Source organism: Numenius arquata, chromosome 3 (assembly GCF_964106895.1).
Source record: "Numenius arquata chromosome 3, bNumArq3.hap1.1, whole genome shotgun sequence".
Taxonomy (NCBI): domain Eukaryota; kingdom Metazoa; phylum Chordata; class Aves; order Charadriiformes; family Scolopacidae; genus Numenius; species Numenius arquata.
In genome coordinates this window covers 47,653,959-47,676,310 of record NC_133578.1, presented here as the reverse complement: position 1 = coordinate 47,676,310, position 22,352 = coordinate 47,653,959, and the positions used below count along the sequence as shown (strand labels likewise).

Genomic DNA, 22,352 nt, shown 5'->3' with positions numbered 1-22,352 from the left:
CAAACTTTGAGACAGAATTAACACAATTTTTTCCTGTAGGAAATTTATCTGAAGCCAAGTGGCAAGGCTTGATTCTCCTTTCATATGGATGCAAACCAAAAGCAATTTCACTACGGAGAATGAAAAAGTCCTGAAAAACTGAATCTCTCCACAGGGTTTGTAAATTTGGAGTTTCATCCATGGAACTGAACTTGAAACTCTCTCAGCACACCAGCACACTGTGTCCAGAAGCTTACAGATTAGCTTAAAAACCTAAACTAATTAACCTAAAATCCAAGAAGCCAAAGCCTATTGTAGCCCATCGAAGCCAAACACTCAGCACATCACGGGCTGAAGTGCACAGGAGAAGGCATCAGTCTTCTGTTGCTAGAGATCTATGGAATTCAAGTCTCCCGCTATTCCCCAAGTGGTTCGATCACCAGTAAACTTAAATTCATTTGAAAACTAGAAACCTAGATCAACATGACTCTGCTTCCCACATCCTTAGGAATTCCAGTGTTTTGCTATTTCCTTGTGATTGACAGCAGGCTACTAGCATAGAGATTACATCTTATTTAATAAAAATGTGTTAGTACAAAGCAGCCTATTCAATCTTTGGGTTGTATTTGTGTATCTCTATGTGGAGTAGTTTAGCACTCAGAGTGGCATTTGTTCCTTAAGCTAAAGAGCTGTCAGTTGGACAGTAACACGTCAAACTGTCCAAGTAGTTCAGAATCATCTTTTTAACCAGGCTTAGAAAGGCATTTCAAGTACAACATGCTGGTTTTATTTCTGTTCAGAAACTGAATAAGAGAAAAGAACCAAGTGCTCACAAATTAAAATTATTTTGAAATTGGAGAATTAGAAAAATGTGTTACTAATTCTTTTGAGTACGGGTATTATCATACAAAGTAAAGACTCGCCCTAGAAAGACATGGTGGAGAAGAACACAGGAAGGTCAAATCACTCTGGATTTTTGACAGGGTAAGCGGAAATCAGTTTTGTTTGGCAGGGATCTACAACATCTTGGACATTGCATTTTCCCCAATCACTGTAAAACTGTTCTTTAACTGAGTAGGGAATAGTTCAAAATACAATTCAGGTTGAGCTACAGACGTGCAAGGGATATTCTGGCCAAAGTTTAAAACAAACCAAAAAACCTATCCCACTTCAAAAAATCTACAGAAGAGTCTCCTCTTAACATCTAGGACACCAGAAGTTGCTCCAGACAAACCGTCTAAATCTCCATGCCCAAATGGATTGCTATTAGCTCTTGGACTCAAAGGAACTTGCAAGTCAGGACATGTAAGAAGCTGTTTTGCTAATATTCAAATAGCCTGAACCAAATAACCCCCTAGGACAAGGCTTTGATGACTTATTGAACTTTTGCATTTCAACAATAAATCCAGCTGTGTGCGTAAGTGAGCCACAAGGCTTTTACAAACCAGAAAGACACAGTAAGACGTTACCTAATAAAAACTGATACTAATAACAAAACAAATCTCTGGCCAAGGCTGAAAAAAAAACCCAAAAACTTTGATGCTTGGAGGTTTTGGCATCTATCCCATTTTTTGGTTTGTTTGTTTGTTTCTAAACTAGTTTTGTAATATGGCAGTTACACTATTCTTAACAAGATTAGCCATAAAACAAAAGCAAAAAACCAGCCTGCATGAGATGCAATCACACTAAATCAGTACAGTTATAAAACAGCATTATAGCTCTAAAGTTCAGTGTTAGAAAAAGACCATGTTCTTATGAAGCCCAGGCAGCCAGTTTCTTCATTTCATCTTCATCCTCCGCTCTCTTCCTGCTGGATGCTGCGGAGAAAGAGAGATTAACAGTAACCATCAACTAATGTAACGGTAAGAACCATTTTGTTTGTTAGCAGGAGGACTCGCATAGTGCTCTTCAGTCTGAAGATCTCAGATGAATTTACCGAGTAGCAAGCTAAACATAAGTAATGCGGGAAGGGAGCTGATGAGAGATGGGACTGTTGTGTCCCACCGTTATCTCACACGTAACCGAGGTTAACACTACAGGTGTTGGTGGATGAGAAGCTCAACATGAGCCGGCAGTGCGCACTGGCAGCTCAGAAAGCCAACCACATCCTGGGCTGCATCAAGAGAAGTGTGGCCAGCAGGTCACGGGAGGTGATTCTACCCCTCTACTCTGCGCTCGTGAGACCCCACCTGGAGTACTGTGTCCAGCTTTGGAGTCCTCAACACAGGAAGGACCTGGACCTGTTGGAACAGGTCCAGCGGAGGGCCACGAAGATGATCAGAGGGATGGAGCACCTCCCCTATGAAGACAGGCTGAGAGAGCTGGGGTTGTTCAGCCTGGAGAAGAGAAGGCTCCGGGGAGACCTCATAGCAGCCTTCCAATATCTGAAGGGAGCCTCCAGGAGAGCTGGAGAGGGACTCTTTGTCAGGAAGTGTAGTGACAGAACAAGGGGTAATGGTTTTAAATTGCAAGAGGGGAGATTGAGATTAGATATTGGGAGGAAACTCTTTCCTGTGAGGGTGGTGAGGCACTGGAACAGGTTGCCCAGGGAAGTTGTGGATGCCCCATCCCTGGACGGGTTCAAGGCCAGGCTGGAGGGGGCTTTGAGCAACCTGGTCTGGTAGGAGGTGTCCCTGCCCATGGCAGGGGGGTTGGAACTGGATGATCTTTAAGGTCCCTTCCAACTCTAACCATTCTGTGATTCTATGATATAAGTCCTACCAGAAGGCTACCACAGAAAATACATTTAACTTCTAAAAGCTGTCAGGGAGAGCAAGCACGCATCGGAACGCTGCAAGTTCTCTTGCTGCCACTTGAGCAGGCACAAGTGACCTACCCCTGGCCAGATGGGCATCCAGCCACCCTTCCAAAGGGTGCTGAAGGGTTCTTCATGTGCAGGTCCAGCCTCCAAATAGACTCACCCCATTTTAATGAAAGGTGTTATTTATTAAAAGGGAGAAAGAAATCCCTGACCTTATCTTTCCTCAGGAGACATCAGTTGACTGCTGTGGTCACAGCAACAGCGATTCCCAGCTCTGTAGGAGGTCCCACACACACTTCCTCTCTGCTCCTTTTCCCCAGATCTCCTATCACACATCTTTCACATTCCCGGAGCTGAAACCTCACCCAAATAGTCTCCTCACTGACTTACAATCTACATGCCCTACAGCCCGGGTTCAACACCAGGCTGTCTCCAGCCATAGGCTGTGCCTTTTCTGGCTTTGCGTTCCTCCAAACACCAGTGGAAGGCTGTCACTGGGTGCAATACCCTCACCTCTACGTTTGTTATGGTTTGAGAGAACCCATAACAATCTATCGTCGTTAGACAATTATCCTATCACCCGATGACCCCTCCCCACCCGGAAAGGGGAATCGGGGAACACAAAGAAACACAAGGGTTGAAATATAAATAGATGTAATAGACTAAGACTAAATAATTAACAATAACACTAAAGAACCAGTATTAATCCCGATACTGATATAAGATATACAGGAGTTATACTCAGCCCATTCTCTCAGCAGAAGCTGTGCACTCCCAGCAGGGACAGCAAATGGCGGACACTGGGAACGCAATGGCTTCAGGAGGAAGGGAAGGCCTCAGGGCTCCGGCACCGGGGCAAGGAGTTGTCTGGACCCGCCGCCATCAGGGAAAGAGAGAGCTACGCAGCAAACTTTTCTAATTTATATTGGATGTGACGTTCATGGTATGAAATAATCCTGTTGGCCAGCCTGGGTCAAATGCCCAGGCCTTGCTCTTCCTCGTCCCTGCACCTGGCAAGGCTCGGAAACACTGAGACCTTGAATCCCACAGAGCCTGGCTGGCTATAAAGTAAATATTTTCACAAATTCAGACACTGGAGTCTTCTAAAAGTGCAATTTTCCCCAGCATTAGAAGAAAAGTTAGTCCTGTGTCTCTTAGCCCAGGACAACGTTTACAGCAGCCAGTTGGAGAAGGACATGGGAGCCCTGGTCTGGTCCCTGCTCCAGAGGGAAGTGCCACTGGCTCACTGTGTGACGGGGGAAGGTCACTATGCCTTACCCCACCTCAGTTTCCCCATCTCTAAAATCAGGAGGGTAACATGCATCTCCGATTAGAACCATTAACTGTTGTTCTTATTTTGTAACAGTTTCAGAAAAGATAAGCCAGTTTTGCAGGCCTTAAACTGTATAAATGCAACCAGCTTCTTCTGCCTGAAGCAGTCACACAGACAGATGAGGCAGTAAATTAAGACGGCGAGAAGTGGAGATAGTGGAGATAGCCTGGATTTAATAAAAAATGTCAACTGGCACAGCTGGATCTGGAAGAAGATGTAGGAAACAAGCCATAAATGCCTACACAGCAATTCCCACTTGGTTTTCCTAAATCCTTTTTTTTTTTTTTTTTTTTTTTTTTACTAACTGTCCTGCAATTGAGTTAAGTCGATAAGGCCACAGTCCCAACCCCAGGTTGAACGTTATAAACCGCTTCTCGGGGTTTTAAGCGCCATCTGCCAAAAGACACGTGAAGAGTCTCAGAGCGGAGCTGGTGCTGCTAACCTGTTCGGCAGCAGAACGCACCACAAACCACCCGGGCATGTTCAGTTTGGAGAAGAGGAGGCTGAGGGGAGACCTCATTGCCCTCTACAACTCCCTGAAAGGAGGGTGTAGAGAGGTGGGTGTTGGCCCCTTCTCCCAAGGGAATAATGACAGGACCAGAGGAAATGGTCTGAAGTTGGGGCAGGGGAGGTTTCGATTAGATATTAGGAAGAATTACTTTCCTGAGAGGGTGGTCAGGCACTGGAACAGCCTGCCCAGGGAGGTGGTGGAGTCGCCAAGAAACGTGTAGACATGTCACTTCAGGGCATGCTCGGGATTGTTGGGTTGTGTCTGTCTGTGGGTGGGTGTGGTGTTTTGGTTTTGGTTTTTTTCTTTTATTTGTTTTTTTGTTTTTTGTTTTTTTTTTTTTTAGGTTTTTTTGGTTGGACTCTATGATCTCAAAGGTCCCTTCCAACTATGAAGATTCTGTGATACACATGCCATGTGCGCGCTGCCTTTGCTGCCAAAGAGTTATAGTCTTTTACTAGCATCAGTAGCATGTACTAGCACAGCACGTCTTTCAGCTGACAGCAGGCAACAGGGACACGGGAAAAGGTATACTTAAAAAGTTGACCGTCTCTGGCTTCATTCAAAATCATCAGGGTAGAACTACAGAAAAACAAGACTCCTGTTTAGTGCCAGGAGTAAGTCTGTTCTGTAGAAAGAAAACGAAGGACGACAATATTTCTTTAAACATGTACTTCCGGCTACTTCCTTAAATTCTAATTAAAATACCAGTGGCAATACCACTGCCCTACCACACTGCTTCTTTGTGACGCAAACATTTTGAATCTAGGTCAGAATGTAATTTAAAAAGACTAAAGATCTAATTGCCAAAAAGAGAAAAAAGGTCTTCCCATTGCTCAGTGATCTCACTATGTGTCAGTAGGAGATGCATTATTATATGTCCAAGGTCACAGAATCGCAGAATCAGGGAATTGTCAGAGTTGGAAGGGACCTCTAGAGATCATCCAGTCCAACTCCCCTGCCAAAGCAGGGTTGCCCAGAGCACATCACTCAGGACTGCATCCAGGCGGGGCTTGAAGATCTCCAGAGAAGGGGACTCCACACCCTCCCTGGGCAGCCTGTTCCAGGGCTCTGGCACCCTCACCGGAAAGAAGTTCTTCCTCCTATTTGAATGGAACTTCCCATGTTCCAGCTTGAGCCCATTGCACCTCGTCCTGCCACTGGGAACCACTGAAAAGAGTCCGGCTCCATCCTCCCTCAAACCACCCTTTAGATACTTATAAGCATTAATAAGGTCTCCCTTCAGCCTTCTCCTCTCCAGGCTAAAGAGTCCCAGCTCTCTCAGCCTTTCCTCATCAGGGAGATGCTCAAATCCCTTAATCATCTTTGTTGCCCTTGGGCAACAAAGGCCCTTTGTTGACTCAGGGTCAAGTTCCCCGAGTTTGCCTCCCCAAATCTACACAGAATTTGATCCTAAATGCTTTCATACAGCAAACCAGAATTCTATTCTCCTTTTTTTTCTGAGAAACAGATGCTAAAATAGGAAAAGGAAAAACAGTTAAATACACATCTGGTGCTCTCTCTTCCTCTCCTCCTACTCACAGCATGCCTTAATCACGAGAAACATAAAATGGTAAGCAGTTTACCAGGGCGAGAAGGCAGCGATGTGGATGGAACACTTGGCAGTTTGATGTCTCTCATTCCCTTGTTCAATTCTTCTTGCTCCAGTTCTTCTAATTCTGCCATCAACTCATCCTAAATTCAAGCAAAACATCATTTACAAATTCATTGTCCTGACAGTGATCTCAGGCAAGGGCACATTTAACAACCACAAAGCAAAGCGCTACTTGAAAAAAACAGTTTAGACCTGGAAACAAACATATATATATAAAAAAAAAGCATATCACAACTATAATTTTTACTAAGTGTGGGCAATAACAATAAACCTTAATTAAAAGTTGAAAGGACCTTGGAAGTTAGAAACAGGACAAGGTCTAAAACTAGAAAGAAAACAGTGTTGTACTTGTCAAAAAGACAAACAGAAAAATAGGCAAAAAGCCAAAAAGGTCCCTCTGCCTTCCTCAAGTTCATTCCAAGTCTTGAGCCTGTGCTCTTTAACGGATTCTAATTTTAAGGTGCAATTTCTCCCATTTTAAAAAGCAAACAGCTCCACCGGTTATAAGGTAGCCTGTCATTAAAAATTATGTTTCAGCCCTATCGCACAAGTCCGGGATTATATACGATTTCAAAGCAGCACTGGAATCAGAGCTGTCCTCCTGGGTCCTGTTATTCACTCTTGAAGCATGTAACACTCTGGGGCTTTTAGCTGCAGAAACTGATTTGGACAGATGATCTAAGCCACTTGTATCATACTAAAAATAATGAAGCTACACCACTTTTTAAAAAAGCCAAAGACTTATTCCTTGGCTGAAGTTTCCCAAAGAAAGGAAGCCAAATATTACATATTTGTAGAGAAATGGACCTTTGCCACGTTGATAAAATGGTTTAAAAAGGAACAATAGGCAAAAGTGGGTGGGGAAAACGTGGCTGTAACAAAGTGAGATCTACCAGGTATTGAAATGGGCTTTGCCCACCCATTTGTACTTTGCATATCACCAATGTGGAAATTAGGGCCCCAGTCTAACTTCAGCATTTAGCCAAGGCACAAGTGCATCTACTTTAAGTGCCTCAGGCAGAAGACAAGCTTCTCACAACGTTAGTAGCCAAGTTGTCATAAAGTCAACAGAAACAGGTATTTCTGAAGATCTCTAGAGGGTCATCTAACACTCTCCCACTCCAAATTAGTCCCTACCAACCTCTGCTGAATAAGTAAACAATTAAAAGGTTTGCCAGTCACAACAGGCTCAGAAAAAAACAAAAAGGTGAAAAAAAAAAAAAAAAAGGTGAAGGAAACAGTTATCATGACCCCTACACTTTTAACATAATAGTGTGATGGCTAGAACATTTGCTCTCGACGTGGCAGACCCAAGATTTAAGTTCTTCTAATCCTCAGACATGGATTTAACTTGTGTTTCCCACACCTCAGGCATTGCTCTATGACGAGGCTGTGGAGTATTGCAACAGCAAGAACAAATCCCCTTTCTCTTAGTGAACCTAGGCCAAAAAGAGAGCAGAGAGAATATACCATGTGAACCCACAGGTCCTCTGGAATGTGCGTATTTTGCATCTGATTATCAGAAACAGGCCTCTAGGCAAGGGTTACCCCTCCCAGTGAGCATCCTACTCAGGTAGGACAGAGCTTTTTTTGCATTCTTCATGACATACACTGTGTCAACCCAGGGAGAAAGAACCCTTATGTTTTTGTGTCTATCTGGAGCAGTAGAAATTACATGCTTCCATGATCTCCTTACACCCACGGCACACGTGCAAAGAGGAAATATGAGTTTATGGTCAGAATGTCCTACAAAAAAATAAAATTAAATATCATGCTCCAACACAAATCACCTCATAATCCAGCAACTAAGTAATTTATTCTAGCGTTTTTAAGCTTAAGTGGCCTGCAAACCAGGTTTCCCAATTACTGGACAAGTGCTAAAAGTATTATGCTCCTATGCAAAAGCAGGTGCTGGTACAACAATGCTCCATGTGACCGTGGCATATTTTCCCAGAAGAGAAAACAAGCCCATCAACTTCAGATTAGTATCTCTTAGGACCTTCCAGATCAATCTACAACATGCTTACAAAGTCTAGGTTCCTAAAAGTTAAGCGCTGATGAAAAGTAAGCAACACGGTACAGCTGTTCGGGATGGCAGTGGTTTTCAGCTGCTTAAAGCCCAGTTTATACAGGCCAAATCCCATTCCTTGTGCCAGTATTGACTAAATGTTTCTTGAAAGTCTATTTATATTCAAAGTGGAAAAATAGGAAAGCAGATAACGGGAACAAAATACAAAGAATCATTACTGTTTTCAACAAATTATAACTGTTGAATGAAACTTCTCCTCCTCCCCAAGTCAAGCTAATTATGATATAGCACAGGTATTTTTCTTTGTTGTCCATTTGGGCACGTAGGAACAAACTAGTTGGGCACAGAGTGAATTGTTTGATTCTTCAGGACATTCTTAAAATGATCCCTAGTGCTTGGTCATTTTAAAAACACAGTTAAAAACCAAAACCAAACTGGTTGCAATATTGCGGCCGATCCCTAGCTCTGCATATACTCGACCCTTGAGTCCTCAGCCATGGCTGGATCAGAAAGTAAGTAATGTCCTGGTCAGATATACAAAATCAAGTCCAAGGACACTGGACAAAAGCTACTGCAACAAATTTTCAGAAGGTTCTAAGTGCCCTGTGGGGGTTTTCAGAAGAAAAGTGCTCAAGGAAGAAACCTTACTGCCTCCAGAAGGAATTATTTCTACTTAATGTATCTATGGCTGTAGAAAATCTGGAAAACAGGGAAAGGACGTGCACTTCCAAGCGCCTAAAAAGACTGTAAAAAACTGGTCCAAACATTCAGAATTGTGAACAGCAGCCTGTTCGTGGCGTAGGAACATGCACTTAAGACAGATGTCTATTTGGAGCACAAAAAATTATATGTTTCAAGCACCCACTTGGAGCAGTACAAATTACACGTTTTAGTGACCTCCTCCTTCCATGGTACAAATGAGAATAACAACTACAGGAGCACAGTTAAAATTGGCTTTTTAAAATTTATATATAAATAAAAAATATTTTTATAGATATAGAAAATTTATTACATTATGTATATTACTAATTTTATATATATATATACAAAATACAAAAATGTCCTAGCTAGTGTAAGCCAGAATCAAGGAATTCATGTGAGAAACAGGATGTGAGAATTCCCCATCCACACCTTTTGAGAAACAAACCACTAGAACAAGCCACCGCACAACTAAGTAACTATGGAGTCATTTAACAGCTAAAACTCACAGGCTTTACTGAAGTACTAACCTCATCAAACTCATCACCAAAGCCGGCTCGGTTTGAAATAGCGTCTGAAATCTCCTGGGCAACATCTTGCTGTTCAGTGATATCTTGCATCAAATCATCAATTTTGTTCAAGTCCCTGGCAAGATAACATGGAAACATTTTTTTAAAGAGGTATCATTCAAATCCTACGGAAGAAACTCCAAAATACTTGAACAGACTCGATTTTCTTTTGGCTGTATAAACAGGAGAACTCACAGGGAGTAATTTCCCTCACCTACACCTTCAGGATTCTTGGCAAGCTTCTGTGTGTTTTAGCCAGTCCAATTTCTTCCGCTTTGGGATTATAACAGAAGTCAAATTGCAGCAGTCTGCATCTCTTTCCCTCTCTGTGCTTCCCATACCTCTGCCAGACAACAGTCCCATTCCCTGGGCAGATCCCATCTCCTTCTCGAGGTCAGCACCTTTATAGGTGGATCTTTTTTTGATATTAAGCTTTCGCCAGAAGTGGGGGGAACTTAACAGAAGTACACCCCATTTAAAAGCTTCTCCTCACTGTTAATTTCATTATTGTTTCAGTTTCTCTTTACTTCTCTCAGAACAACCTTTCTGATTGAACTCTGTTTATTCAGGCAGGAAAATGCCTCATGAAACAATATGGGCCATACAAAAGTACTGCACACACACAAAAAAACTACCCTCTCTTTTATTCAAGTCTAATTAGTACTTTGAATCATACAGTCCAGCTTATGGAAATGAGGAAAAGAGTCCACTTAGTTTCCTCAATTAAGTTTTCTTCTGGACAAACTGAGGGCAGTACCACAGAGATCTCTCTAGCTGGACTTCCTTCTAGACTCGCTGTTAAGAAAAGATCACGGAATCATGGAATTGTCAGAGTTGGAAGGGACCTCTAGAGATCATCCAGTCCAACTCCCCTGCTGAAGCAGGGTTGCCCAGAGCACATCACTCAGGACTGCATCCAGGCGGGGCTTGAAGATCTCCAGAGAAGGGGACTCCACACCCTCCCTGGGCAGCCTGTTCCAGGGCTCTGGCACCCTCACCGGAAAGAAGTTCTTCCTCCTATTTGAATGGAACTTCCCATGTTCCAGCTTGTGCCCGTTGCCCCTCGTCCTGTTGCTGGAAACCACTGAAGAGAGTCCAGCTCCATCATCCTTCAACCCACCCTTTAGGTACTTCGATAAGGTCTCCCCTCAGCCTTCTCCTCTCCAGGCTAAAGAGTCCCAGCTCTTTGAGCCTTTCCTCGTAAGGGAGATGAAGATATAGATGAAGATAAGGGAGATATTTTTCTGCCAAATATAACACTATGGTACCGACAGCATCCCTGACATTAAATGCCAGAACCAAAAATTAAGTGAAAAAAAAATTAACTGGCTGACTTTATACAACAGAGTGTAACGATTAAATAGTTTGAAAGTGGTTAGTAAGTTCAACTTACATATTTTCATGCACTTTTTTCATAGCTTGTGCAGCATAACCCATATTCTTGAGCACTTCTGTGTTGGTGTGGGAGTTTTCCAATGCCTCTCGCTGGAACTCGATGGTCGAAAGCGTCCCATCAATTTGACTCAACTGTTTCTCATATCTCTTTTTTCTCTTCAGTGCTTGCAGGGCAGCTGGAATGGGAAGAGGCAAAGCGCACCGTTGATTTTCATTGCAAAATGCAAGGACAAGTAGTTCAGCACCGAGCCAACCTGCAGAATTTATAATTCTCACCCTCCTACCTTACTAGTAGGGAGAAAAACTTTGCGCACGCCAGGTCAGCAGCCTGTTTATCACCAACGTGCTGTTGCATGAATGTGCTGGGAAGCCTCTTTTAGATTAATTCCTTTTAGCACCACAGGGAAGAGCAGCTTCTTTCTCCGCTGCAGATCATCTTGAACTCCATCCTGTGCACACAGGCAAAGCAAGGGAAGATGAGGAGGAAAAAGAAAAACGTCAGAGAAAAGTCAGAAAGGAGGAAACGGGGGAAAGAAAGAAAGAAGAGGTTGCAAAATATAAGAAGAAACTAAGGAAGACAGAGTTAAGAAGATCTGTCATGATAACCACGTCTCCACCAATGCTGCACCTTCCAACTTTGTCTCAGCAGCAGAAACTGCCCAGTGCAAGGGAAAGCCCAAATGGCTTGACCAAGCAAGTGGGTTAGATCAGAGAAGGACTCACATTTCTCGGGGCTTCAGCTGCATCTGTGTCTTACAATTACTTAGGGGCATGAACTTTAAACCTTAAAACTTGAAAACATACAGAACTTTGCAGACACGGCCATAGTCAAATCCAGCTACTCCCCACTGTCGTAAATCATCGAGATTAGTCTTTTATATTTGCTTAGTTATAAGCACCATACTTTCCCCAGAGTAAATTATTACCAGAATAAATGCACGTGACAAGCAGGGGGAGAAAAGGGCTTTCTCTCGGCCTCTGGGTGTGGAACACACATAATCTTGCCACAAGCATTTCCTGACTGCTGTCCTTTCCAAACTACACATGCCAGGCAAAAATAAAATAAAATAAAATAAATACAACCAAAAAAAACCCCTAAAACCCAAGCAAAACCAAAAGAGACTGAGTTAACATATTGCTTTTTCGATGCTATTAATACCTGTGTCCTTTCCCTTGTCTCTTACATTTAATTTTGAAATCGGATTCAGATCCAGCAAGCAACTGTAGCCCCCAAACTCAGAAAAAAAATAGCAGTGATTACTGTTGCTGTTATTCAACTAATTGCAGGCATGCAGTAACACTGAACCTTGACAATGGGCTACACAACTTTTCAAATTAAGTTAGGATCCCTCTAAAGAGGGGGCACAGATTTATGGTGTGTAACAACACACTAAAAAACTTTAGCACTTTATTGACAAATGCCTGAATCAACATGGTCAGAATCATTCATCGCTGGCTGTGCAAGGACCAGCACTCACACAGGCTAAGATACACAATGCCTGCCTTCTAGCACCTGCAGTCAAATGTCTCAGGACAGCACAGGAATCACAACAAATTAATCACAGTACTCAAATTCCAAGATTTTCCCACGTGTATCATGCATATTCTTTAACACCTTCATCGGAGACACAGACAGTGGGATTGAGTGCACCCTCAGCAAGTTTGCCAACACCACCAAGCTGTGTGGCACGGTCAACACGCTGGAGGGAATGGATGCCATCCAGAGGGACCTGGACAGGCTTGAGAGGTGGGCCTGTGCAAGCTTCATGAAGTTCAACCAGGCCAAGTGCACGGTCCTGCACCTGGGACGTGGCAATCCCAGGCACAAATACAGGTTGGGCGGAGAATGGCAGGAGAGCAGCTCTGAGGAGAAGGACTTGGGAGCGCTTGTGGATGAGAAGCTCAACATGAGCCAGCAATGCTCGCTGGCAGCTCAGAAAGCCAACCACGTCCTGGGCTGCATCAAGAGAAGTGTGGCCAGCAGGTCATGGGAGGTGATTCTACCCCTCTACTCTGCGCTCGTGAGACCCCACCTGGAGTACTGTGTCCAGCTTTGGAGTCCTCAACATGGAAAGGACATGGACCTGTCGGAATGGGTCCAGCGGAGGGCCACGAAGATGATCAGAGGGATGGAGCACCTCCCCTATGAAGACAGGCTAAGAGAGCTGGGGTTGTTCAGCCTGGAGAAGAGAAGGCTCTGGGGAGACCTTATAGCAGCCTTCCAGTATCTGAAGGGAGCCTACAGGAGAGCTGGAGAGGGACTCTTTGTCAGGAAGTGTAGGGACAGGACAAGGGGTAGCAGGTTTAAATTGGAAGAGGGGAGATTTAGATTAGATACCTGAAAGAAATTCTTTCCTGTGAGGGTGGTGAGAGCCTGGAACAGGTTGCCCAGAGAAGCTGTGGATGCCCCATCCCTGGAAGTGTTCAAGGCCAGGCTGGATGGGGCTTTGAGCAACCTGGTCTGGTGGGAGGTGTCCCTGCCGATGACAGGGGGGTTGGAACTGGATGATCTTTAAGGTCCCTTCCAACTCTAACCATTCTGTGATTCTGAATAGGATGCATGAACCTCAAATGATGTCATGCAAGTGGCAAGTGTGAGAACTGTAAAATTCTCATTGGCAATTCCAAAACACATCAGTTTGACTTAACACCAAAATCATCTTTTTACCTACTCATTATTTCCCTACTTATTTATGCTTATTATTGGTAGCACTAGGACATGAGCCACCCCCTTCCTCAGTTTCAGTTGAATCAAAATTTGATCCTGGATTCTTAGGCTAGGAAGCCAGAGATTCCAGGTAAATTTAACGGTCTGAAACTAAGCGTAACACCAGCTGTGCCAGAGAAGACTCTAAAGCTCTGTGGACGGAGGAGCAATAACTGGCTGATGCAAAAAGGCTTCCGCTGCAGTAAGTAGCTATCACAGGGAAATAATTCCAGTCAGTGTTTTTCACAAATGAGACACTGTAATGGTACTGTTATTATTGGCTGCGCAGAGAGAAAATGGATTTCCTCAGTTACACACAAAGGAGAGGGTTGTTTTTTTTTTCAAAATCCTGAAGGTTCCTGTATTAAGGTTTAATTAAACCACACCCAAATTAAGAAACCACAGAAGAAGCTAGACTCTGTGTGACTTCAACTATTCATAAAGAGCTTTTCCTAATTACTGTAGTGCAACATATCATCTTTATTAATTCTTTTCAGTTTTACCAGTGACTTATAGAACAAAGCACTTCGTCGGAAACCAAGTCATACTCCTTCCTCATCAACCAAGGTGTAATTCCCATGCCATACTACATGCTTTTTCTTATTTATATTAAATGAATACCCGTCATTGCACAGTGTCTTGTAATAGAAGCTCCTATAGCTAAGATATGAGAATCTCCTTGTTCTCTGAGATTTTTTTTTTCTGTTTTACAGATCATCATGAACTTTAAGTGCTCTTCTGCACATACAACATTTTAAAATTTGTGTGCAACTCTTAGAAGAAGAATAAAATGCTTCACAGAAATGCTACTGCACTGTAATAACCAAACTGAAGGAGAACATATCTATCAAATAAATAAATAAATAGAGGAAAGAACATAAACTTACTTCACTGAAGGTCTAAGAATAGCGCTGAAAAAGACTGTTGGCCATTCCAAAGATTTCTAAGAAGGAAGACAGCCCAGGGAGAAGAGCCTAAGCAGGGGTAGGGTCTGAGGAAGCAAGTGTAATTAATACCAATTCAACTAGGAAGAGGTGGAGGACTTCTCCAGGAAAAAAGCAATCTCATACACTGTCTCTGTTGTGCTCCAAAGAAGCTGATTCAACTCCTGCATTTCATAACGAAGCAGTCAGCAGTTGGCTGGGCTTTAGCGCATTTCCTGTGCTCTACTTCTGAGTCCAGCACGCAGGATACAGAGCATAGATTAGGAACCACTGCTCTTAACCTGAATTTTTATTTTATTTTCAAGATAAGTGGCTGGAACAACAGCAGACAATTATGTCATTTTAAGTAAGCAGATTAAAGAGCTATAGTTAATAACATACAGAAGGACACTTTTCCAATATCGCTGCTATGTTGACACTTTATTAAGGAAGCAGAAACCACCAGCTGGGCAATGGTAATCCTGGTCACGCTGACCGTCCAGGTTTCTGAAGGAAAGAACAAAAGCAGTGACATAGGAAGAGCTGTGGCACATTCCTAACGGTTTCATGACAGATCAGAATGAAAAGAGACAGTACAGTGATAACAGCACCTTTACCTGTCAAGCCCACCACCAACACCCATCAGTACACGAATTACCGATGATCTCATCTTCTGAAGTAGAAATAAAAACATTGTCTAGTAATCCATAAAATTTCCAGAGGGAAACAGGTGAAGAAGGAAATCTTCAAAAGCTATAACACCACTGTGAAAATACTGTATCTCATTCTTGGATACAGTTCACAAATGTCCACTCCGATGAGTCCTGCAAGGGATTGATGGATTACAATCTCCTTTACACCAGGGACAATCAAAAGAAATGTTGCTGAGGCCATAAAAAATTCATACCACCTTAAGTAAGCTCATTATCAGCATTAATAATCCTTAGAACCTTGTGGGGGAAGCCACATACAGTTACAACTGAGGCACTAATTCAAGAACAATAATGTATTCGACTCGTTATAACAATTCCAGTTCATGGCAAGACACCCGAAACGTGATGGGGAACACCAGAAGACAATAGCTGTAACTCACAGAATAAAGACGTGCTACGGGCTTACTCATCTCTCCCCACCAGGAACCCCCAGCCCCAACATGCCGCACACCCTGCCACGGCCACGACGGCCCCGTCTGTGTCAATGCACAGCTACTACCTCCTTGTTTGGTTTCAACAGTCTTCTGGTCACCACTAACTCACTGGAAAGGAATGCTACGTGGCTACATAAGACCTGCCCAAATGCACCATGCAACACGTTTAGCAGCATCCGCTTGTAAAACCCTACATGTTATTCCAACTTTCTGTACAGGTTTCGTCCTCAATAGTACTATGTGGTTAAGATTTATGGTTAATAATACTATTACTACCATAATACTATGGTTAAGATTTAATCCTATTCTGGATGACTTCTTTTAACTTACTTCTTTTCATTTGACCGTTTTTTAGGATCTGTGAAAGATTCCAGGCTGAAAGAACATGTATGTTATTTCCACAGGTACAGGTGCACTTCAAAAAACACATTTCCTATAAACAGAGTTCTCAAATATTCAGTATGAATTTCTGTTCTTTAAATTTTCCTGTATGACCTTCAAAATATTGAAGATGAAAGGCTAATTTCCAGACAGAGTTGGCAGCTGTGCACCGGCTGAAACTGAGATACCTAAAAAGTACAGCAAGAAATATATATATAAAAAAAATAATAGTTTGTATCTGGAATGAGGAGAGATTAAAAGGTGGCGCTAATTGTGAAAAGAAATATTGCTTATCACGACACAACCTCCGCAGGAGGAATTCCAAAACACATCACTTGAGGGTTTCGAAAACCCTCAAGTGGTTTAGCTACAGTAAGATATTAATGAGGAATGTTGGAAATGTATCACCCCAAAAGCGTAGCTAATTTCAGATTAGGTACAGGAACTGCAGAGATGCTTACTTCTTAAAGGAGAAGCCAAAAATACTTGAGGGATGCTTCACATGTATTTGCACAGCTAACGCGTCACAGCTTTTAAGTCAAGTTAAGCCTACTGATGTCACATGAACCCATTCAAGAATCGTCTGAAGTCATGAAGAATTGCTGGTGCTTAAACCTGCTCTCTCTTGCATCAGGAGAAGTGACACAGGCTCACATGCCTAAAAATCAAATGACATCATGCTAATTGGTGCATTATTCTATACCTAGGTACATCTCGCTCCAGTCTCAGGCGCTCACATTTCAGTTTCCACAGGCTTCTCCACAGATGCAATTAAGAAAATACAACATTAAAAATTACCTACAAGGTCCCTTTGAAACATTCACTTTAACAAAGCAATGAAGATTAAAACTTTTATCCTCTCATTTGTGTGTATGTTTACAGAATGTTACAACAGGTACTTGCTGGCACAGATTTCCTCTGAACTCTATAGTACAGTACACTAACTAATGAGCTGCTATGTCTAGATCAACAGCAATTAAACTGCAAAGCACTTATATCAAATGAAGGGGTATTCTTGGGGATTTAAGTTCACTCACTGGCCTGCTAAATTCAAGCACTTCGGCACGACAAGGTTAATTTCTCTCATTTCTCCTCTGACTGTAGTTTTAGAGCCATTTTTGGCATGAAAAAATTCCCACTCTCTACTTCTTGCCCTACTCCTGTTTTTTTATTTTCCTCAACCGTAGGTTCCTGAGCAAACCACAGGATAAAAAAAAAGAGGTCACTTTAACGACATCCGCTCAACAATCCAGTTTGCAGCACAACTCCGCGAACAAATAGATAAAAAACAGGGGAACGGCGTATTGAGCACGGCGTGGAAACAAACACCTGGCAGAAAAGCTTCATTGTGTCAAACGCTGCACGCCTGAAGCACAAAGCCATCATTTGGCGAACGCCTGGAACCAGCATCAAACAGCCGAGGTAAAGGAGAAGGAGATCCACCTTCTCCCAACAGCCAGCATTCATTACTCCCTGCGCACCACCCTCTCCTTCACAGGTGCCCGAGCGCTTGTGCAGCTGCGGACTCCACTGGGTTAGTGGAACTTAAACCTACCCTGGGTAAAAAAATAACCCAGATCCAAAAAAAAAAAACCCCAAACCCCACAATATGTTACAGCTGCATCCAGTTTTCTGAAATGCACCCTTCGGGAAGCTCTGCCAAGGAGAGGAAGGGAGCAGGACGGGGGCAGGAGCGAGGCAGGAGGCATTGCTTCTTCCTGCAACCGTGCCAGGTTAAAGTCCGGTCTTGAGAGCTGGGGTTGTTCAGCCTGGAGAAGAGAAGGCTCTGGGGAGACCTCATAGCAGCCTTCCAATATCTGAAGGGAGCCTACAGGAGAGCTGGAGAGGGACTCTTTGTCAGGAAATGTAGGGACAGGACAAGGGGTAGCAGGTTTAAATTGGAAGAGGGGAGATTGAGATTAGATACCAGAAGGAAATTCTTTCCTGTGAGGGTGGTGAGACACTGGAACAGGTTGCCCAGAGAAGCTGTGGATGCCCCATCCCTGGAGGGGTTCAAGCCCAGGCTGGACGGGGCTTTGAGCAACCTGGTCTGGTGGGAGGTGTCCCTGCCCATGGCAGGTGGGTTGGAACTGGATGATCTTTAAGGTCCCTTCCAACTCTAACCATTCTATGATTCTATGATTCCACAGCAGCACATCTGGATTTAAACATGAATTGCTACAGTCAGAGGCGCAGGCCTGTTGTCGTGCGTCAGCCCCGTCGCTCAGGCTGTTGCCCAACGGACTAGAGCAGGGAGCTATCGGGTTGCTCTGTCCCACAGCAAATTAGTTTTCGGTGGATCAGCTTTCTGAACTAGCTCCCTGTGCCAGCACGCAGGTTCCACTGCCTGCACAAGGGGACAAGCCAGACGCCCCAGCCGAAGCCAGAGGAGCAGAGAGTTTGGGGTCAGGAGAACCCTGGCAGCTCCTGTGCCGCAGAACGGTACCGGCTCCACTCCCTACAACTGTTTGTGCCTTCACATCTGTCCCATCTCGACCAATGCTTTTAAATCCTTTCTAAGTAAATGCTTTTTGCTAATGATTATTAAATGCTAACATATTACAGACACATTAAAGGGCTAACCAAGACACCTTTAACACACAACTCTTCGCAAGTCCTAAGTTACACTGCATTAACTTTTCACGTTATCCAGCAATAGAAAGAGCAGATGACAGACCTACTTTCTCATTACACCACCAATCTTTAATTCGAGACGTTTTGCTTCTGTTTTGAAGTATTTAAAGAAAAATAAAGCCCGGAATAGACAAACAGGATTCCAGGTGACTTTAGGAAGTCATTAACTTATTTGTCAAAGGCCTGGACATCCCCAAGACATCGGCTACCGTCACTTGCTTCCCAGAGATGACAACATCAGTATAAGCAGGATCCAGACCTTATTATCCCTTAGTACCATCTCCTTTGCAGCTAACAGCATCGTGGATCGGTAGTCACTGATGCTCTGCACTATCATTCATTTTTTAGCGATACCACGTACTTCCTACGTGATTTGAGGCAGATCATGGACTCACTTTGCTCCTCACTTGCCAGCAGTATATTCTCCAGCCCTCGCAGCCAGGATAATGCGAATTCATCCGTGAATCCTCACATTCTGCAGCTCCTCTGCTACCTGCGCAACCAACGAGCAACACGCAAGCTGCGATCCCCTACCCACGTTGTACAGTACTCGGCAGCACCATTTATCCAGCTTCCACTGCAGTGCAGAGCACGAACAGAAGTATCATGCAGGGAACCGCTGACACTAAATCAGCTAAGAATAAAGCATCTTGTTATCAGCCCACCATAACGAATCACAGAATCATAGAGTCATTCAGGTTGGGAAAGACCCTTGGGATCATCGAGTCCAACCATCTACCCCACTCTACAAAGTTCTCCCCTACACCATATCGCCCAACACCACATCTAAACGACTCTTAAACACATCCAGGGATGGTGACTCAACCACCTCCCTGGGCAGCCTGTTCCAATGCCTGACCACTCTTTCTGTGAAAAATTTCTTCCTAATGTCCAGTCTAAACCTACCCTGTTGGAGCTTGAAGCCATTCCCTCTCGTTCTATTGCTATTTGCTTGTGAGAAGAGACCAGCACCAACCTCTCTACACTGTCCTTTCAAGTAGTTGTAGAGAGTGATGAGGTCTCCCCTCAGCCTCCTCTGCCTCATACTAAACAGTCCCAGCTCCTTCAACCGCTCTTCATCGGATTTGTTTTCCAGGCCCTTCACCAGCTTCGTTGCCCTCCTCTGCACCCACTCCAGCACCTCGATATCTCTCTGGTATTGAGGTGCCCAAAACGGGGCACAATACTCCAGGTGTGGCCTCACCAGTGCTGAGTACAGGGGGACAATCACCTCCCGACTTCTGCTGGTCACAGTGTTTCTAATACAAGCCAGGATGCCATGGGCTTTCTTGGCCACCTGGGCACACTGCTGGCTCATACTCCGCGCTGCAGTAAACACTAGCCAAAGACCCAAAGCCACCATCATGTCCCAGCCTGCACAAAGCACGGTGACGCTTGCCGGGAGTCCACAGCCGAACCCCAAAACGCACCGCATACTCCAAGTCCCCCCCTGTTCTTAGGGGAGCCCAGGAAGGGTTTGCACCCTGGGGTTTGAAGCGCCCGAGCCCCCACCGCTGCCGGGGCCGGGCCCGGCGGGGACCCACCTCGCTTGTTCCTGGTGCCGTGCTGCCGGGCCGCCGCCAGCTCCCGCTCGATCCTCGTCTCCAGGTACTCCTGCTTCTTGCTCAGCATCTCCTCCGTCTCCCGCAGCCGGGCCAGCGCCTCCTGCGGCGAGGGCCCCCCACGGCCCTTGGAGGCGGCCGAGCCGCCCCCCTTGAAGAACTTCGAAATCTTGCTCATGGCGGCGGCGGCGGCCCTGCCTCGGCACCCGCCGACGGAAGGCTCTGGCCGGCCCGGCCCGCGGGAGCCTCCCCGCCCGGCACAGACCGTGACGGCACCGCACCTGGCGGCGGGGCGGGGCGGGCCGCGGGGAGGCCCAACCGCCGCTGGCCTTCCTTCGGCGGGGCCGCCCTCTTTCCCTCCGCCAGCGGCGGGAGGCGGGTGCGGGGCCCGGCGGGAGGTGGGTGCGCGGCACGGTGGGCCCGGCGGGAGGCGGGTGCGGGGCCCGGCGGGAGTGGGTGCGGGGCCCGGTGGGCCTGCCCGCCGTGCCCGGGCTGCGGAGGCGGCTGCTCGGTGCGCGCTTCCAGCCCTTGTCCGTCAGCCTGGTGGCCCCCGGGGGTGCGCTGCGGGAGAAGGGGGGGTGCTGCGGGCTGTCACCGAACACTGAACAGCGGGTGGGGACGGGGGGAACGGCTGCCGGTGGTGACGGCGTGCGGGGAGAGGGCACGACCCACTCGCCAGGGCCCTTAAGGCTCGGGCACAGAGCGCCTGCGGGTCAGGGCTGAAAAAATAAAAACTAAATTCTTAAGGAACGCGGCTTTTCCAGGTGCAGGCGCGTGGCGCAGGAAGGCACAGCGGCACTAATCCATGACAGGAGCGCAAGAAGCATCTGGAAGAGCTGCGCTCCCCTTCCCCCTCGGAGCAGCCCCCATGTGTTGCGTCAAGAGGCAAAATAGTTTTGGCAGAAAATAAACCCCCTGGCGTTCTAACGCTCCTCACCGAGGTGGGAGGCTGGGGGCGGCTGGGTTTAAGTTCTGAGTGATGCCCAATTCACCACCATCAGTCCAGTCGCGTTTAATATATATTAAACTATCACGATTCCGAATACACTGATAGTGGACTGCACCTTCAGTCGAGTCGTGCTCACGAACTAGCACGGCCGCACTTTAGTGTCTGGTCGCGTTCCATGGGAAACCGAAACGGCTAGCTACTTAAGCAGTGCAGTTTATTTCAGCAACAGATAGAAAGGTTCTTATGGTTTGCCGGTGTGGGAAAGTAACGGAAGATTGGTGAGGAGGACTGTAAACACGCTCAGGTGACTCGCAGGTGGGGTGCTGGAAAACACATATATCGCACTAATTGTTGCTTAGTTTTGTGTGCTCAACAAGTAGAACATCTGCCCTTAGATAACACAGGCCTGGGATGGACTCAGGGGCACCTTATCGAACACACCTGAGATTCCTGCCCTGCTGGTGATGAGATCAAAGCACAGCAGAAAACTCTGCCTGCTGGAATCCTTGGAATACAGGCCCAAACAGCAAGTGGGAGCTCTCTCGCTCTCTCACTCCCTTGCTAACAAGGACTCTCTTGCTAATAAGGACTCTTGCTGCGTGGTGCCTGCATACCCTGCTTGCCCGCCTCTGCCTGGGTGCTGCTTCAGAGGTTCCCCGATACACAAGGTATTGAGATTAAATTTGTTCTTTGCCCTTAATCCATGGTTTTGTGGTTGTTCCTGCATCCTGCCTGCATCGGCTCACACAGCCGGTGATAAATACACTGTCTGCAAAGCACATGCGAGTAAAAATAGTTAATGGTACAAAGCACATGACAAAGTTCCAAACGATACAGCCCAGCTATGAATCTCTAGAGGGATTTCTAAGTTCCCCGAGGAAGCACTCGGCACAGTCTAAGTCTTACCCACAGGCGTCCCTATGGGGGGGAAGAAAGGCTCAGCCCCTCGACTGGTCCCGGGAGTCAGAGGCAGTCTGTGATGGGGTCCTCCCTGACTTGTCACGATGGAACAAGTCACTTGTTCGTGGTGTCTTCCCTAGCATCCCCCCTTTCTCGGGCTATTTTTATACTATTTTTTACCTTCAAGGTGGAGTTTGAGTGACTCTACCCATAAATACCTTTATTATGATTGGTGTAAAATTCTCGCACCTCACATTTAAA

General features: G+C 45.4%; 1 protein-coding gene across 2 annotated transcripts; it reads right to left on the bottom strand.

The window, feature by feature from the left end:
* Positions 1-747: 747 nt before the first annotated feature.
* On the bottom strand, positions 748-20,528 carry CHMP4C (charged multivesicular body protein 4C). Of its 2 annotated transcripts, none has more exons than XM_074145623.1 (5): positions 20,225-20,528; positions 10,887-11,064; positions 9,455-9,569; positions 6,168-6,276; positions 748-1,796 (listed from the first exon to the last, which is right to left on the bottom strand). In XM_074145623.1, the coding sequence occupies exons 1-5, from the start codon at positions 20,418-20,420 to the stop codon at positions 1,732-1,734; spliced, it is 663 nt and encodes a 220-aa protein (XP_074001724.1). In that variant the 5' UTR covers positions 20,421-20,528; the 3' UTR covers positions 748-1,731. The 2 variants fall into 2 exon arrangements, with proteins under 2 accessions (XP_074001724.1, XP_074001725.1); XM_074145624.1 differs by having other exon boundaries at positions 1,732-1,786; positions 6,161-6,276; positions 20,225-20,420.
* Positions 20,529-22,352: the final 1,824 nt, after the last annotated feature.